The 18,125-nt window shown below is 42.7% G+C and overlaps 1 protein-coding gene across 1 annotated transcript in view; it reads left to right on the top strand.

Annotated features, from left to right (window-relative positions):
- Positions 1-320: 320 nt before the first annotated feature.
- Positions 321-18,125, top strand: part of CD44 (CD44 molecule (Indian blood group)) — a 101,299-nt gene continuing 83,494 nt past the window's right edge. The window contains exon 1 of the mRNA XM_056851018.1: positions 321-456. Coding sequence (XP_056706996.1) covers positions 390-456 — 67 coding nt within the window. The 5' untranslated portion in view covers positions 321-389. The remainder of the gene's footprint in view (positions 457-18,125) is intronic.

Here is an 18,125-nt window from a genome sequence, read left to right as displayed (position 1 = left end):
TTCTTAGCTAAGCACGAGAAGTTGCAAAGAGTGATCGGCTCAAATGCCCCACTAAGACTTCTGACTTTCCTGGGATGAGTAAAAAATGTTTGGAGGCTCGGAGAATGACTGCTGAACTGCTTACTCATAAGTAGTAGCCTTCTCTCCTCCCCTTTTGCTCAGTCACTTTTGTTTCAACATGGGTGTGACTTTTGATTCCGCTCCCCTCCCCGGTGTGTCACTGCTTCAGTCTCTTTGAATTGGAATAAAAACTGCAGCAAACTTCAGAGGCTCCTTTTCAGTGCAGATTTAACAAGACCTGGGATCTTTTTTTCCCCCTCCAGCCTTTCCTTTGTGCAGCCTGAGAGAGGAACTCCTTGCCTTGTGCTCATTTTCTCCAAGAGGAAACAATGGCCAAGTTCTGGTTGTGTGCAGCTGTTGGATTGTACTTGTTGCAGCTTTGTCTAGCCCAGATAAGTAAGTGCCTTATGAATGAAATCTCTGATGCTTGACTGATTAGCTTAATGTCTCAAGTAGCAAAATGTGCCCAGTTTGCCAGGTATCACCTTGAATTACTATAATGTTTCATTTCACTGTTCATTGTTACTTTTCTTGAGTGATGCTACTGAAAGAGAACCTGTGCATGTTGTACAAATTCTGCGTGTGTGTGTGTGTGCTGCAAAGGTGAGAGGAGTACAGAAGCTAGTCAAACAAAGTGGATGGTTTGAGTTTAAAGTTGTACTTTTCTGGAGTGTGACATAGAAGTGAGATTCAGCACATCTGGTCTATATTCAGTAGTTGAAACGGCAGTTACTTATTTTTTTGTACTTCGTTTTGTGGACCAGACAGTTCGGGGCGGGCGGGCAGGCGGGGAGGGGGGAAATGTGCCTTTGCTTACAGTAGCTGTATTCTTGAGTTCACGCGTGCTGCAGGAGAAGCTCTTGTATTCTTTCACACAGAGCAGTGATGCAGGATCCAGCCCGCACAACTTTCCTCCTCCCAGCTAGAAACAAAGTCTGGAGAGTTTAAGGACAAAAAGTAAATGGTGCTAGCTGGTGCTAAAAGCTTTACTTGAGCATAACTGACCAGCTTTAGAGGCAAACTTTAACCCCGGTGTGCCTGGAACTAGCAACTCGTTTTCCTTTTGTTCCCATGATTCCCCCCCCCCCCGCCAGATTTCTGAAGTCTGTCTGCAAATACAATTCTTGTTTGGGAACAAAAGTGGTTCATGAGTTTAAGAAAATCACATGCTCAAAATGACAAAAGACTCTTAAGGTTTGCTGTGATACAGAATGAGCAGTACTTGCAAGGAAATAGTAGAAAAGGGCAAGAGTCCAGGAGCACCTTAAAGACTAACAAAAATATTTTCTGGTAGGGAAATGACTGCCTTCAACAGAGACCCATTGTAGTAGAAATTGCCTTGAGCTGCTTTGAAGGGAATCTATTATCCTTTCACCCTTATTTTTTCCGCCATAAACCAGTTCCTGGGAGGCTAACAAAACACTTTTTCATAAACATTGTCTCCTCTGTGCTTTTATATTTATGTGAATATCAAGAAATACTTGAAGTTACCCAGTTCTGTTAATGGGTGTGTCAGAGTGCACAACTCCAAACATGTTTAGGAATCCTCAGAAACCTTTCCTAGCATTTGGAATATTTCTCCAGTCATTTCTTAATGATTCTGTGTTCGTTGAAGAAAACCAAGTACCTGGGCATACATTTATTCAAACATACAGAGTTGTTCTTCCTCTGTGTGAGATGTTTGAGGTGTGACTAAAATTTTGTCCCAGACTTAAAGCATGTATGTACATACGTATATTGTAGGATAATAATGCTGCTTATTAGTTACCCTTGCTCAGCTAATATCTCCTTTTATGAACTGCCAAATATTCTATAAATAAGCACAGCCCGCAATTACTCTAGGCATAATGTTTTCCTCGTGTGAAAGGAAAGGAAAACCCCCATAATCTAGTCTTCTGTGTGGTGAGGGAAAACATGTCAGACTTCACGTCTGCCTCACAGAAAAGTTTCATTAGGAGCTTAGTAGGGAATTAGACGATGGCTACAGTATATTTCAGTGGGTATGCAGCACATTCCTGTCAGGCTTTGGAGCCACAGATGGCTTTGCAACTGCACTTCATTTCCGCCTCCCTAACAGCCTCTTTAATTCAGACTGCAAACAATTAATAGTTTTTCCAGAGAGAATCTTGCACAGGGGTTGTTACTTGTGGTAGGCACACATCTCACTTCAATTTCTAGTAAAGAGGTTTTGCAGGTTTTTAGGTGTTTCAGAAACCTGCAGATCTCTGACCAAAAGTGACAGTGGGGCGGCAAATGAAGGTTCTTTGTACACCATCCGTCTTAGATAGGGCTGCCAGATCTGGCTTGGGAAATACCTGTAGATTTTGGGGGTGGAGCATGGTGTTTGGGGAGGGGACCTCAGTAGGGTATAATGTCGTGCCATACAGCCCACCTTCCAAAGCAGCCATTTTCTCCAGGGGAACTGGTCTCTGTCCTCTAGAGACCAGTTCTAATTCTGGGAGATCTCCAGCCAGCACCTGGAGTTTGGCAACTCTCTCTGATCACTTTCACCTCTCTTCAAGCTCATCTACTTCCAGCTCTGTATATACAGGCAACCAGGAATTTCTACAAACAGTAGATATGATTATACTTGACCAATTATATAACCTGTAGTCTACCCAGCATGCTGGGATATAGAATTCTAGTTAATAGAATGTTGGACTTGGATCTGGTACAAATGCCTCCTCGGTTTACAGGGCGGCCATGGGGACAGTCACTTTTGGTCTTCATAACTTGTTTCCGAGGATGTGGCCAGGATAAAATGGAGAAGGAGAAAAGCCACGTTTGCCATCCCAAGGTCTAGGAAGGAAGGAAAAAATCTGACATAAAATGGGATCATTCCATGAGCTCCATAGTAGAGCCAGTGTGGTGTAGTGGTTAAGAGCGGCGGACTCTGATCTGGAGAACAGGGTTTGATTCCCCACTCCTACACATGAAGCCAGCTGGGTGACCTAGGGGTAGTCACAGTTCTCTCAGAACTCTCTCAGCCCCACCTACTTCACAAGGTGTCTGTGTGGGGAGAGGAAGGGAAGGTGATTGTAAGCCAGTTTGATTCTGCTTAAAAGGTAAAGTCAGCATGTAAAAACCAACTCTTCTTCTTCAGTGTGATTCAAATAGAACAAATAAATAAGGAACAAAATACTTTATTCTTCCGGTAGCCAAGTGATGTAGGGCACTATACTTCCCATTTTGCAAATGGTAACATATTGTTAGAGGTAACAGTTTAGAGGCAACCGATTGTACAAAGCCATGCAGAAAGCAATGGCCAGGCAATGGTTTTACCATCTGTCTCTCAAATGCCTACTATTCCATCATATCTTTTTGAGATGCAGCAGATAAATCCAGACCTGGGCAGATAACTGAGTTGTCAATAAAAAAGCATCCTGTCTAATAAATATTGTTTCTTAGAAGCCATTCATATGTTACTGGAAGTGGTATGGGAGGGGCTATAGCATGGCTACTCCCGTGATGCTCCTAGTAATGTTTGTAGGAACCCAATTATGTAGGCATGGCTGGCAATATCATTACTTCCCAAAACATTATTACTTTGCCTTGGGGACCAGTGACATCTTTGGGAGTAGCAACCACGTCATTTGGCCTGTCTCATTGATCCCCTTCCTTCAGATAGTTTTGGAGTTCTGCCTTGGGGCTACTACACTGCTGCCAGTAATATATGGACTGAATTTTATTTTATATCTCCTGCAAATGTCTTGCCACATTGAGTACTGGGAAGTAATATCCTAATTTATGTGTGTAACTCCAAGTATGTCTAAGGGATATATTACTGGGAGAGATGAGAATGCCAAAGAAACAGAAAGAGATGGAGCCAAAGCCTCTAATGCTAAAGAAGTAGTTAATATTTGAATAATTTATGTTTGAAGATTTATGTTTGAGCCAGAGTTTAACAAAAATCCACATTTCTTTGGGGACTCTCATGTGTCATGTTAGGAGGGTGGGCAGTGGGAAATTTGACCTAGCTTGTGTTGGAATCATTTGGTGGGCTGTTCACTTCCACTCAGTTCAAGAGGTCAATGGAGGGGGATGAGTGGTATAATCACTAATTGTTTTTTTGCAAGGTTAGAGGGTATCACCTTAACTATTCAATTGACCTCCTTTCCAGTATGCAAAGCTCTGTGTGTGTGTGTGTGTGTGGGAGGGAGGACATTTTCCTAAATTATAATATGAATATTATAGAACATCACAGTTGTAGCAAAGGAAGGACTGAAGAGCAGATCTTTTATTATATCAGCATTTTAATTAGTATTATCTGTTATAGAGAGGGGTAGAACTATCGGCTAAATAATTGTGAATGAAAAAACACAGAAGTTCAGAGGTTATTGTGGGGAATAAAATAAAGGCAGGTGATATTCAGCGGGTCCTTTGCTAGCAGATATAGAATAAGTAGAGCCAGCGCTGTTAGCTGGGAAGGCCAGCTCTATGGGTCAAAGATAATGGCATCTCTGACCCTGTTCCATGAAGGGGGTCCTGACCCTGTTCCATGAAGCCCCAGAGGGGCCAGGCCTTTGGTCTGAGGCTTTCACCCTACTGATGCCTAAGGTTGCCAACCTCCAGGTGGTGGCTGGAGATCTGCTATTACAACATCTCCAGCCGCTAGAGATCACTTCACCTGGAGAAAATGGCTGCTTTGGCAATTGGACTCTATGGCATTGAAGTCACTCCCCTCTCCAAACCTCGCCCTCCTCAGGCTCCGCCCCCCAAATCTGCAGGTATTTCCCAACCCAGAGCTGGCAAACCTACTGATGCCTCAGGCTGCTCACCAAAGTTTTACTGCACATCAGTACCGCTCAATCAAGATTCCTGCACTGCCACCGTCACAAGGAGGTACAAGACCTCAACCCTGGCACTCCTGAGACTTTCCTGGGGGTTTTTCAGAGTACAGCAAGCAAAACAAAACAAAACCCCTCAGCTTAGGCCCATTGAGTCAAAGTGGGTGGGGGATTCCCACTCAGCACCAAACTGGCAACCTGCTTGCACCTACTCTGAAATCAGGGAAGGGTGGGGGGTGGGGGCCAGCTTCATCTGCTGAACAAAGGGGTGAGGTGGAGGCAGACCGTGGATCCTTAAGTGTGCTTCCTCCACCCCACCCCCAGTGCTGCATGCCAAGGACCGCCAGGTTGGCTGGCTTTCCCTTTCCACAGGCCGCAGCAGACCCTACCACTTCCCCATCACCACTACGAGGGATTGGGTCCAGCACAGCCTTGCTGGCAGATGTGGAATAAAAAGAGCTGCAACTTTTAGCTTGGATAATAAAAGGGCCAACTGTATTTAATTTGACAACAAGGGATCTGCAACAGTGTGCCAAGCCCTTCTGTACCTAGTTGATGGGATGTAGAAGAGTCAGGCCTCCTGTGTCTGTGCCTTCCAAACTTTACAGATGAGGTCACTCTGGCTCCAAGCTCTGAGCTTTCAACTGTGTATGGCTCCGTCTCCTTGCACAGCATTTTATCGCTCCAGGGAGATGTGCCATGTCTTTTCCCCTCAGCTGTGAGAGCTATGAGTCAAGGATAATGGCATCCCTCAAGGGGTCCCTGTCCCAGTTCCATGATGGCCAAGAGTGAACAAAGAGGCGGGTGGAGGAGGACAGAGCACCCTTAAGTGTGCCTCTTCTGCCCCGCCCCGACACTGCATGCCAAGGACTTAGGGTTGTCAACCTCCAGGTAGTGGCTGGAGATCTCCCGCTATTACAACTGATCTCCAGCCGATAAAGATCAGTTCACCTGGAGAAAATGGCCGCTTTGGCAATTGGACTCTATGACATTGAAGCCCTTCCCTCCCCAAACCCCACCCTCCTCAGGCTCTGCCCCAAAAACCTCCTACCGGTGGCAAAGATGGACCTGGCAACCCTACAAGGACTGCCCCATCAGGTTGGCTGATTCTCCCTTTCTGCAGGCCGCTCTGCCCCATCACCTCTGCGAGGGAGTGGGTCTGGAACAGCCTTTTAGGAAAAAGGCATTTAAAGCAGTGGCAATGTGTAGATGTTATAGCTATTGAAAATGGGGTTACCGGTAAGAAGAAAAGTTAGCGATGGAGAACAGGAACAAGGAATATTGTTTTTTTAACAACTTGCAGGGACATTGTAGAAATGTGATTTTTTTTTTTTAACGGCCTAAATGCAATTGGCTCAAATTCAAGATGTTCAGTATTGCAATTGAATGAAGAAAATGGAAAATTACTTATTTGGTTGAGTAACAGTACATTTCAGATTAGACCTGACAAATGTTAGAGACATTAGGAAAAGAAAATAAGGATCAGGAAGGGGTGGAACTTAATATGAGTTTTGCTTTCAAAGTCCTTTTCAGTTCCAGTGAACTAAAAAGCCACTTTGGCTTTTTAGACATTTTGATGGTCCACCATAGGATGCTTCCTGGACTGATAAGACATCAAAAGTTTTCAAAGTAGCAGCCTGATCACATAATATGGGTATGCCATGGTACCAAGACATCAACCCTGATTGCTTTATTTATAATTGAATTTGCATAATTTTTTATTCCAAAATGAAATTTTATTATTAGGGTTGGCAGGTCACCTCTCTCCTCTTCCGCAGGAGATTTTTGAGGCAGGGATCGCATACGCGTGGCTGAGAGTGACACGATCCTGTCACTTCCGGTTTACTTCTGGACCCACCACAGTGCAACGGAATGATTTACCACTCAAAACCCCATTTGAGTGGTAAATCGTCCCTTTGCGCTGTGGCACTTATGGAAATAAACCTGAAGTGATGGGATCACGTTGCTTGTGGTAGTGTGTGCGCAATCCTTGCTGTAAGCCGGCCGATGGATTGGCGGGCAATTGCCCACCATTTCAAGCCACATGGCAACCCTATTTATGATGGATTATCATGAATTGAGTCAGTTTCCTGCTACACCCCTTTTCTTCATAAATGTCTGAAAAAGACTTTGGAGGTGGTCAAAGTTCAAAGTAGCTCATTGTGACGCAGCTGTATCTGACATACAGTTTTTTACTGAAAAATGGAAGCACAGACAACTTGCAAAAGCAAGTGCTGAACATCAGAAATTAAAATAAAGTTGTTTGGGACTTTTAGAAACATAAAGATCATGTGACTCTTCAACCCATTAAGAAACAAAACTGACATTGGTACTGTGAGCAAAAGAGGGTCACATTTTATTGTGAAAGAAGGGAAATTAAAATCTGGGGTTTGAAAAATAAGCAGTTCTGCTAGACAGGTCCAGCAGTTTCAAATGATTTCCATGGAAGTTGTTAAGAACTTAAAAAAAATTAAAGCAGGTATCTGCCTTAAAGCTATTTTGTTTTCTTACTACACAGTGATTATTTTAATTAGCTCCTGCATTTTTGATGTTCACATTCTAGATACATAAGGGGCTTCAGTGTGTACTAGTCCCCTACCCTGCATATATACACACATTTGGCCACATGGCTAAAGTAGGACAGAATGGGAACAGTGTAGAATATGCTACATCCTAGGTTGGTTTCACTAGTGAATGCAGGGATCAGGTAGGGAAAGCACAGTTTGGCTTTTTCTGAGATTTATACACTCCGGGTCTAGTGCAATAGTGCTTCATTCCTAATATAGTATGACTTTGATCATCTGGATTGATCAGAAGATGTTATGCTCTCAGAGTGGATTTGGCACAACATTTTCCCATGCCTTTAAGTTTTTTTCTTTCTACCCAGCAGCACACTGCAGGATCTAAGCCATTCAGTAGCTGTGACTTCCATTGTGCATTATGGAAGAAGCTCACAGTGCAATTAACTGCACAACTGGACGTTTTTAGTTTGTCTCCCTATTTTCCTTGGTAGCAGTATCCAAGAAGGAAAAGTGGGTATTTTACAGGATTTGCATTTAATAATTGAGCTGACATATCCCGCCCTTGCCCCCATTGGTATAGTTGACATTTTTAGCCTGGAGAAGAGAAGACTAAGAGGAAACAAGGTCTTGTTGTCTGCTGCCCTAGGGGTCAGGCCTACATGTATAATGGGCTTAAGTTACAGAAAAGTAGATTTCAGTTGAATATTAAGAGAAACTTCCTAATGCTAAGAGTGGTCAGACAATGAAACCAATTACCTAAGGATGGAGGTTGGGCGGGGGTGGGGGGAAGAGTTGGCTCTATTTCTGTGGAGATTTTCAAGCTCAGACTGGACAGCCAAGGGTCAGATATGGACCCTAGCTTTGGATTTCCTGCAATGACCAGGAGAATGGACTAGATGGCTTATAATAACAACTCATTCTTAAAAATGTTACAGAAGCAAAAATATTAAGAAACATTGTCGTATTTGTGAACTGCAAAGTTTACTATGCTTTGCTTATATTAACCTGAATAGCAGTTGCGCTTTGCTCTACTTTGGGTAGGCTCCTAAAGGAGCACAGAACAGATTACAGTAATGGCGCTGTATGCTTTTGAATGCTTGGGAATTGCTGTACAGGGTGGAGCCAAGGGGAAATGAATACTTGATGCTGATGTCTCCCTTTCAGAATTTTTTTGTTTGTTTGCTACTGGGTGGGTGCCCTTTAAGCAAAAGGGTGTGGCATGCATGGGTAGATATGCTAAGCACGGCAACTTCATCTTTCATGCTTCATCTTCCCATGCGAAAATGATGCTTTACTTTCAGGAGCCTGGAGGTTCTTTGTGTGTGCTCAACAAGAAGGGCTGCTGTGGTTGGGCAAGGCAATCTTTCCCTGGGACAGTCAGCCTCTAATGTTGCCGTTCAGGTTTATTCTTCAGTCTCTGCATCTGCAGACATACATATGCATTCTGGTGATTGGTTCTGTATGTGGAATCTCCATGGGTCCTGAAAGAATAATTATGGTAATCGCAAATGAAGCTGAAAAGTGTTATGTACATAGTGTAAGTATCTGAAAGTGTCTTCCAACTGTCAGTGACCATATATTTTAATAGGATTTAGGAGGGTGGGGGGAGACTATATGGTTCCTCTGATCCAGCAGTAAGTACAATATTCTGTTCCCATAGCATGGCTTGGTATTGGAGTAAGCTTGACACAGGAGGCAGAGTCTTATTTAAAGGGAAAAGCTTGTTTACTGTTGCTGATTTTATAAGCAGAAAGAAATTGTAAGTGATAAGCTTTTCCGCAGGGGAAGGAATAATCACAGCTTTTTAAAAAAACTGTGACTGGGTTTTTTTTTAAAGAAAATGCGTACATTAGCATTTCCTGCTTCAGTGGAATAATGGGAAAGAACTCATCCCGTATAGAAGAAACAGATGGAATGAACGAAACTTTTAATAGAACACAGTGTGGCTCAAGCAGGTGTGGAACTTGTATTACTCATCAGTCATGACATTACAGCTATCATCCAGTCAATGCCGGTGATGCTCATGCAGCCATATTTCTCAAAGCATTTCAAAGAGCAATGGATAATCTAGACAGAATTCATGTGTGCCTCTGCCACTTAAGGCTCTTTTCTCCTCCTCTTTTCCTGTCGGTGCCCATGCATGTGAAACAGAAAGCAGGTCTAAATGCACAAGGGTGAAGTTTCGGATGCATGAAAAAACCAGATGGTTAGAGAGACAGGATTTTTTCAGTTGTGGCCCCTGGCCTGTGGGATACCCTTCCCTTTGAAGCTAGTGTGGCACCTGCTCCAAGCTCTTTTAGGAGCCAGGCCAGACCTTTTTTTTAAATCAGGTTTTTAACTTAAGGGTAGCTTTAAATTGTTTCACAGCCTGCTTCTAGCCTGAGGACAGTTTGTGGGAACCATTTTAGGCTGCTAAATGTTTTATGCTGTTCCAGCTGGATTTTTAATAGTCATAATTTTAATAATTTTTATGCTATTTTATGATGTGGCCGTGTTTTACTTTGTATGCTGCTACAAGCAGGTTAATTTTCTAAATGTACAAACACAATTTTAAATGTACTTGAATCTGGTTTCTACATTGATTGGCAGCCTTACAAGCAGGTTGATTTACATTTCAACCTTCCTGCACTTTATGATGCATGTACTTTATTTGATCATAGCTTGGAGGGGAAACTATATTTTCCTAGTCACGAAATAGTGACTAGCAATATCCGTTACCTCAGCAACAAAAACACTTTCTTGAGAGAAGCGGTGTGGACTTGTCCACGACAAATAGGTACCATCAAGCATGTTTTACAATCAATAGACTAACAGAATAGCATAAATGGAAGTGAGGAGAACAATGTAAGCCACTTTGGGTCCCCCACTGGGAAGAAAGCGGGGTATAAATGAAATAATAACAATAGCTCCTGTGGCTGAAGAAAGGTAGCATACATTGTAAAAAAAATAAAATAAGTAAAAAGCAAATATCACTTTTTCTGCGCTAGAAGAATCTGCTGTGTAAAGGATGTATATTCATTTCCAAACTAAACTTGTAATTCTTCTTAGGATTGCACTGTTTGACTCCTCCCTTTATTTTTCTGTGCGGTCATAGCTGTTTTCCAAATCTCCATTTGCTATAGGGTTCCCAGGTCCCTCTTCACCACCGGTGGGAGGTGGAGCCTGAGGAGGGCGGGGTTTGGAGAGGGGAGGGACTTCAAGGCCATAGAGTCCAATGGCCAGAGCGGCCATTTTTGCCAGGTAAACTGATCTGTATCGGCTGGAGATCAGTTGTAATAGCAGGAGATCTCCATCTAGTACCTGGGGGTTGGCAACCCTAATTTGCTATCTTAATGTAACAAAAACAAATAGGATTAGTAGTGATTGAATTAATGTTATTTATTTAAGTCATTTCCCTGTGCTTTACATTAAATCGTCTATAAAACTAGGACCATCATTCTTATCTGTATGCCATTTGGCATGAAGGATCTCTGTGACGAGATATGGAGTTCCTTAAATTTCCATACAAACTATGTGGAAATAACTTACAACCAAAATTATTTCCCTCTGAACTAGGATTGCCAGCTCTGGGTTGGGTAATACCTGGAGATTTTAGGGGGGAAGCCTGAGGATGGTGTGGTTTGGGGAAGGGTGGGGTTTTAATGGGATATAATGCCACGGAGGACACTTTCCAGAGCTGGTATTTTCTCCCAAGTGAACAGATCTCTGTTGCCTGGAAAGCAGTTGTAATAGCAGGAGATCTCCAGCTACCACCTGGAGGTTGGCAACCCTACTCTGAATCCAAGAGAAACAAAATAAAATGAATATTTGTCACAGAAAATACAATAAACATTTTTCAAAGGTTTGTCTACCCTGCTGTGCAGAGTATAGTGGTCCTTCTGGTTCCACCATCTGGGATGAACAGGGATAGACGAGGAGCAGCATGTTTCCATGGGATTGCCAATAGTCACGTGTGCAATGCATGCACACTTATATCTTTACTAATTCACTGTGCCAGAAGCATTCTCATACATAATTCCAGGGAGTGCGATTTTTTTTTTTTGTTATGACCCAGGAAGGATTTCCATGACGTTATCGGTGACACTTTGAACTTCAGATGGAGACACAGAGAACGGGAAGAGTGAAAGAGTCAAATGTTACTTTGAAAGTTTTGACAGCCACTAGAGAAAAACCTGTGGTTGCTTTACTTTAAACTCTTTCTTCATCTTTATCTCTGAAACTTCCTCAGCAGCTTTATAGTAACCATTCTGTACTTGACCTTCCCCTGGCCTTTCAATTACAGCAACTTTGTCCAATTGTCATGGCAATACTGAGGCTTTGACTGAGTAGGAATAACCAAATATAGACCTGTTGGGTATGTTCTCCCTTTCAGAGCTTCTGAGGTCAGTAGCTTGACCCAGAGGACTTAAAAAGGCAGAATACAAAACTACAGAGATCAGTTCCCCTGGAGACAATGGCAGTTTCAGAGGGTGGAGTCAATGGCATCACATCCCTCCTGTCCCCCAGCTCCCAGGCTGTGCCCCCAAATTTCAAGGAGCCCAAATACCACCTTGGAGTTGGCAATACTAGTCTTAGTAGACATAGGCCATGGTAGTATATAGTGTTGCCAGGTCCCCCTTCACCACCGGTGGGAGGTTTTTGGGGTGGAGTCTGAGGAGGGCAGAGTTTGGGAAGGGGAGGGACTTCAATGCCATAGAGTCCAATTGGCAAAGCAGCCATTTTCTCCAGGTGAACTGATCTCTATCAGCTGCAAGTCAGTTGTAATAGCAGGAGATTTCCTGCTGGTACCTGAAGGTTGGCAGCCCTAGTAGTATAACAGATTAAGCATAAAACTAAAACTCATATTTGAAACCTGAGGGATGGGGGGAACTGATTTGAGGGAACTGATTTTGGGGGAAAGGAAGCCTCTCAAGAGGGCATCTGCAGCATCAAGACCATCTTGGGGTGGTGAGAAGAGTACTGTTACACATATTGTCATGTAATCTGTAGTTAGCTCCTCCATTTCCGGTTTACTTTTAGGCCTACTTTTGATTTTAGGCCTATTTTGATTTCATTGTTGTGACAGCTTCTATGGAAGTTTAGTGAAATGTCCAAGGATATGATATGTATGTATTGGTGTTCTAGAGTTGACATCTATATAACTTAAAATCTCAGTAGAGGTTAAATTTCTATGAACATCATATTTTTGTCTTATGCTTTTCATTTTGTGCTCTCAGCCTCATAAATCATTCCAGAATCTTCAAGTTAAAATCATATTTCCTTTACCCTCATGATCTTGATACTTTCCCATTCTGTTCCTGACTGCAGTTCCATCCTTTTATGACCTCTACTTCTAGTTATGTTTTGCCTTGGCATTTTTAAATATCCCCTCCCCTTATTATCTTTTTGCCTCCAGATGAGAAAATTTGCTATCAGTCCTGTCCTGTTCTCTTTACCAACTCTTTATCAAAGCCTTTTCGTATTAACAGCCCATTCCTGAGGGGAGGGGCTGCGCTGGTGGCTGGAGGCAGCACAGCAGCGCTGCCTCCAAAGGAGGATTCAGCCCCCCCCCCCTTGAAGGCAGAAAGCTGCCCTTACTTGCAAGTCCTGTGGAAACGCTTCATAGCGTTCCATGGGGCTATGCCACCTAAAAAGGTGGCGTAAGTGCAAGTAAGAGCAAGGGGGACATTCCCTGCCTGAAAGGAGGCCTGCTAAAGGTGACGCCATCCCTGGAACATCCCAGGAATGCCCCCGGGACAACCGCATGGATGTGCACTGTCAGGACGCTAGCAGGAGGCTGAGCCAGTGTCCCAGGGCTGGGCTGCCTTGGCAGCACTGGAAAGCTGGAGTCTGCACCCCAACACCAGCGTCTGTGCCGGTCGCAGTGGCACAAGTGGCCTGGGTGCCGGCACAAGTGGTGTGGACGCCGGCGGTGGCCCTTGTGCACCTCCAAACGACTTTTGCCCACTCAGCTCAGGAATGGGCTGTTAGCTAGTTATGGGAATTAGGGTTGCTAATCTCTAGGGATGGAAACCTCCCAGAATTACAGTTTTTCTCCAAAATTCAGAGATCAGCTCTCCTGGAGAAAATGCTTGCCTTGCAGAGTGGACTCTATGTTGGGTTCACAGCTGGAGATGGAGGAGTTGGGGCATCAGAAGGTCTGTCAGAGGCATAGTGGTTGTCACTTTCAGGGAAAACGTGGAAGTGACGCTGGTCCTTTGTAGAAACCACTGGCAACCATGGAGTTTTTGTTGATTCTTAGAGAGGACTGATGTCACATCCAGGATTTCTATGGAAGTGACATCACTCTGTTGATTTGGCAGCAATTTAAAAAACAATTTCTACTGCCACTGCTCAGAGCAACAGTGGGAAACAGAAGCTGGGATGGGGAAACCTCCCACCCCCACCTGGGGCATGGCAGTTCTGTCACTTTATCCTCCACTGAGGTTCCTTCCCTCCCCAAACTCTGCCTTCCCAAGGCTCCACCCCCAATTTCCCAACCCAGAGCTGCCAACCCTGCTTGGAGTAGGCTTTGCCCCCTTTATCACCATGCTGTCTTCCTTTTCTCTTTGATCCCTCTCTAAAAAAATTGTCTTGGATTATCACAGCCTTGTATTAGACTTTCCCCTGCCTTTTTAAACAGCTTTTTGTTTTATGTTAATTTACAGTATCTTCATTATTTTTTTCTGTTCTTATGGAGAGGTATTTTTAAAAGATATTTTGTACTCAGGTGGTTCATATAAATAGCACAGGAAATGTTATCAGTTATGAAAGGCCTACACATATCAGTTGAAGCTTCCCTCTTCATATGTGTCTGAAGAAGGACTCACTTCCTTCTCATTTGCCACTTAATAATTGTAGCAAAGTGCATTTATTTTGTTTGTTGATATTACAATTCAAGCACAAAATGTCTGCAAACTCTCTGGAACAGAACAATGTCATCTTTGTATTTGATACAGCACTATGTTGTATTTGACATTTTAAAACCAACTTGCCAAACCACTTGAAAGGGGATTACAAGAATTTAAAAACAACAGAAATGTAAGTTACTATAATATGTAATGTAAAAACCCACAAAAATCCAAAGAAAAACAGTAAGACCATATCTGTCAAGGTAAACATACTAAAATCCCTGGCAGATTTTTTTAAAAGCTGGCATCTAGAGGTATAAACTAATATCGTCTGGAGCTTCTGAGTCTGGGAAAGGGATCCAGAACCATAGAATATGTCCTGTTTCACAATCTCACAGGTTTAATTTTTCACAGAGTAGGATCCAGATGGGGTAGATTAATTTGCATTGGGGCCAGGACATTTGGGGATTTAAAGATAATGATGGACACCTTGAATTGAATCCAGAAGGAAACTGGCAGCCGGTGAGATGACACATATGAACCTGTCCAATTAACTTCCACCTGATGAATAGTTTGTTCATCATCCAAAAAGAGAAGAAGAAAAAAAACACAATATCATTAGCTTCACCAGGGCTTACAAAAGGCTGGCGCTGCAGTTTTGTAACATTGTCCAACACTATAGTCAGCATTGGGGTGTTTCCTTCAGTTAATGCAATTTGGTTGGTTTGGTCTGTGACAGGTCTGCATCATTTTAGCTTTAATGGAAGTTGTGACTCAATAGATATATTGGAGACATCTAGTAGGTAGGTGTATTCTTCTAGCATGTAGACATCTGGGAATTCAGAATTTCATAATCTTCCAAGTGTAGGAGTATTATTATGTAACTCAAGTGGTGTGTGTTTCGCTAATAGTAAGGCAGTTCTCTGACACTAATGGATAGAACACATCTCTATTCCTTAGACAGGCAATATTAATATATTTACATTCTAGGTGTTACAGTGTAAAACAATAGGGTGACATCACAATTTTGTTCTAGAAATTTATAGTATCATACCCACTGAGCATTGCTTGGAAAGAGGATCTTGCAAAACTGAAAAACTAACAGCGAATTTGGGAAAGCAATTCAAGTATGATAAATGGATTACGCATTAGATAATGAGTCTAATATGATGCAACAATTTACTTCAGTCAGAGATATTCCTAATATTGCCAGTATGAGGCTTTGCTCATTTCTGCTGCATGAAGTAGTGTTGTTGGGACAGCTGGAGGAGGAAAGATGTGATATGGTTAATTTTAACAGAGTCACACCGGGATTAGTGGAAGAAAAAAAACTACTTACCTGTTTTTGTTTCCTTGCTTGGTAAGGACCTTAAAATGCTTAGACGTGGATTTTTAAAGAACAGGCTGCTTGATATTTCATTAACAACCATCCAGCCTAGTTTCTTAGCAATGTCCAGCAATTGAATTGTTATCTGCCTTTAGGGCTGCCTTTATTAATATTTCTATGGATTCCATCTGGCTATTCATTGAAGGCTGGTTTTTGCAAAGATTTTCGTGAGATACTGTAGCCAGGAGGCATTCAGGTACTTGTCAGATTTCTAAAAGTTAAATAGACATATGTCAGAATTCACTAGATACCAAGATGCTTATCATCTGGCATCCTCCCAACACAAACTCACCTGTGCCAGTTCCTGTTTGACAGTGAAATGTCTCCTTAGTTGGTGAAATCTGTTAGCGATTTGATAGGACTTGTCCCAGTTTGAATCCATTATTTCTAAGGTTGCTAAAGAGATGTTACCCAGTTTTACTAAAGAACTAGTTGTTGTAAAAAGCGCCATCTTTCTCATTCAAAAGCATCGTTGAGGTTTTTACCCTTTCATCATCCGCCTTTAATTTTTATTTCTTGCAGTGTTTCTGCCTAAAATCTTCTCACCTGTTGAAATCCCTTTAGATCAGGAATACCTTAAACTGACTTCCTTTTTGTTTTGGTATACAATTCTGCGTTAAACTCCATATTTTGAGAATGTTTCCATCTTCCTGGGACATTTTGTCATCATCCCTGTCTCACCTAAAAGCACAGATTGTTTAGCAGAGTTTAAAACTATAAAAGTCTTAAGCTATACAATTGTAACTTAACAGGTTTCTTTTCTCAATTTTTTTTAAACTTTCCTCCAAAAGCTGTTTTAACATCAATACCAAATTAATTTTGTTTCTCATTGATTGTTATAGCATATTATATCGATGACATCCATTGAAAAGCTTTGTGAACTACCTAGGATTTTGCACTTTGTTTTATTTTAAATTTTCTTCATTCATACCTTGACATTCTTCCCAATAGGGTCCTAAAGCTGCCTACGTCGTTCTCCTCTCCTCCATTTTATCCTCACAACAACCCTGTGATGTAGTGTAGGCTGAGAGTAAGTGACTTGAGTGCCCAAGTTCACTCAGCAAGCTTCCACGACAGAGTGGAGGTTCAAGCCTGGGTGTCCCAGATCCTATTCTGACACTCTAACCACTACACAACACCGGCTGTTGTGGATCACACATCATGTAGTAGGACAGTACAGGGGGAACACGCAGCCTATTTTCTTGCACTGTTCTTTCCTTCTCTAATACTAATAGACAGTGTGCATGGGTGCTCACCTACCTCTAAAAATACGTGTTAGCAGATGAGTGTGCTGTGTATGCCAGAACTGTGAGGGACCTTGGAATATGGACATATATTGAAATCTTGGATACTGCATAGGGGTTTGTGTTCTTCAGCCATGTGCATACACTTTCCAGTGGGAAAAGTGAAGAGTGGCTTCTTTTTGTCACCCTTATGGCATGCTTGCGCACTGTTTCTTTTGGCGTTAAGTCATAGATCCCAATTTGCATTAACACTTCCCTTAATGAAGGCTTGTTATTCCTGATTTAGCTGGTTCTGGGTGTGAACTTGGCTTGAATTCATCTTGCTCGGGGCACTGAACTATAAACGACTGTCACTTCATATACGTATGCTGTTCAAACGTTAACTGTTATAGTACTGCTGTCAGTTTTTCAGCAGACATTTGTCAGCTTAATAAAGGGTAAAGTCAGCAACCACCACACACACACACACACACACACACACACACACACACACACACACAAAACCCTTTAGTTTAAAGGATACTAGGAAATCCTCCAACGACATCTTTGTTTCCTCACTAGTGCATATGGACTGTAAATGTAATGGCTGCAGTGTTTCTTGTCTCAGAGGGTAATGAAGAGGTATGCTTCCCTTGGGCTCTGGGTTGTATCTATATGTTTAATGTATTTTCACAAATGATGGAATGGAATACACAGGTTCTTTTGTGGTATACCTCTTTAAAGGCCTATTCCCACATTATAGAAAAGACAGGCTGGGTGCCGGGGTCCTGCATAACAGTCACATGTAGGGTTGCCAGGTCCCTCTCCGCCACTGGCGGGAGGTTTTTGGGGCGGAGCCTGAGGAAGGGGGGTTTGGGGAGGGGAGGGACTTCAATGCCATAGAGTCCAATTGCCAAAGTGGCCATTTTCTCCAGCTGAACAGATCTCTATCGACTGGAGATCAGTTGTAAAAGCAGGAGATCTCCAGCTACGGCCTGGAGGTTGGCAACCCTAGTCACATGAGTTGAACATTTTCTTCAGTCCTTAAGGGTGTAGCTCCTGATTCAGTTTGTGACTGTGGCACAAATAGAGAAAGGAGCTTGGCCTTCTCCCCTTCACAGTTTTCTCAAACGGAAACTGTCTGGAGGGGGGAGTGCTATTTGGCTGCCTGGGGAAACTCACTTGTATCGGTTTTGTGTATAAACCAAATAGCTTATCTCTGGGACTGTTTCAGGTCAGAAAAATGTTGGGGGGGGGGAAGACTGAGGCCCCTTCTCCGCACATGCCAAAGTTGCGATTTGAATCAGGTATTGCAC

This window comes from Euleptes europaea, chromosome 6 (genome assembly GCF_029931775.1).
Source record: "Euleptes europaea isolate rEulEur1 chromosome 6, rEulEur1.hap1, whole genome shotgun sequence".
Taxonomy (NCBI): domain Eukaryota; kingdom Metazoa; phylum Chordata; class Lepidosauria; order Squamata; family Sphaerodactylidae; genus Euleptes; species Euleptes europaea.
This window is presented reverse-complemented; position numbering and strand designations above follow the sequence as displayed.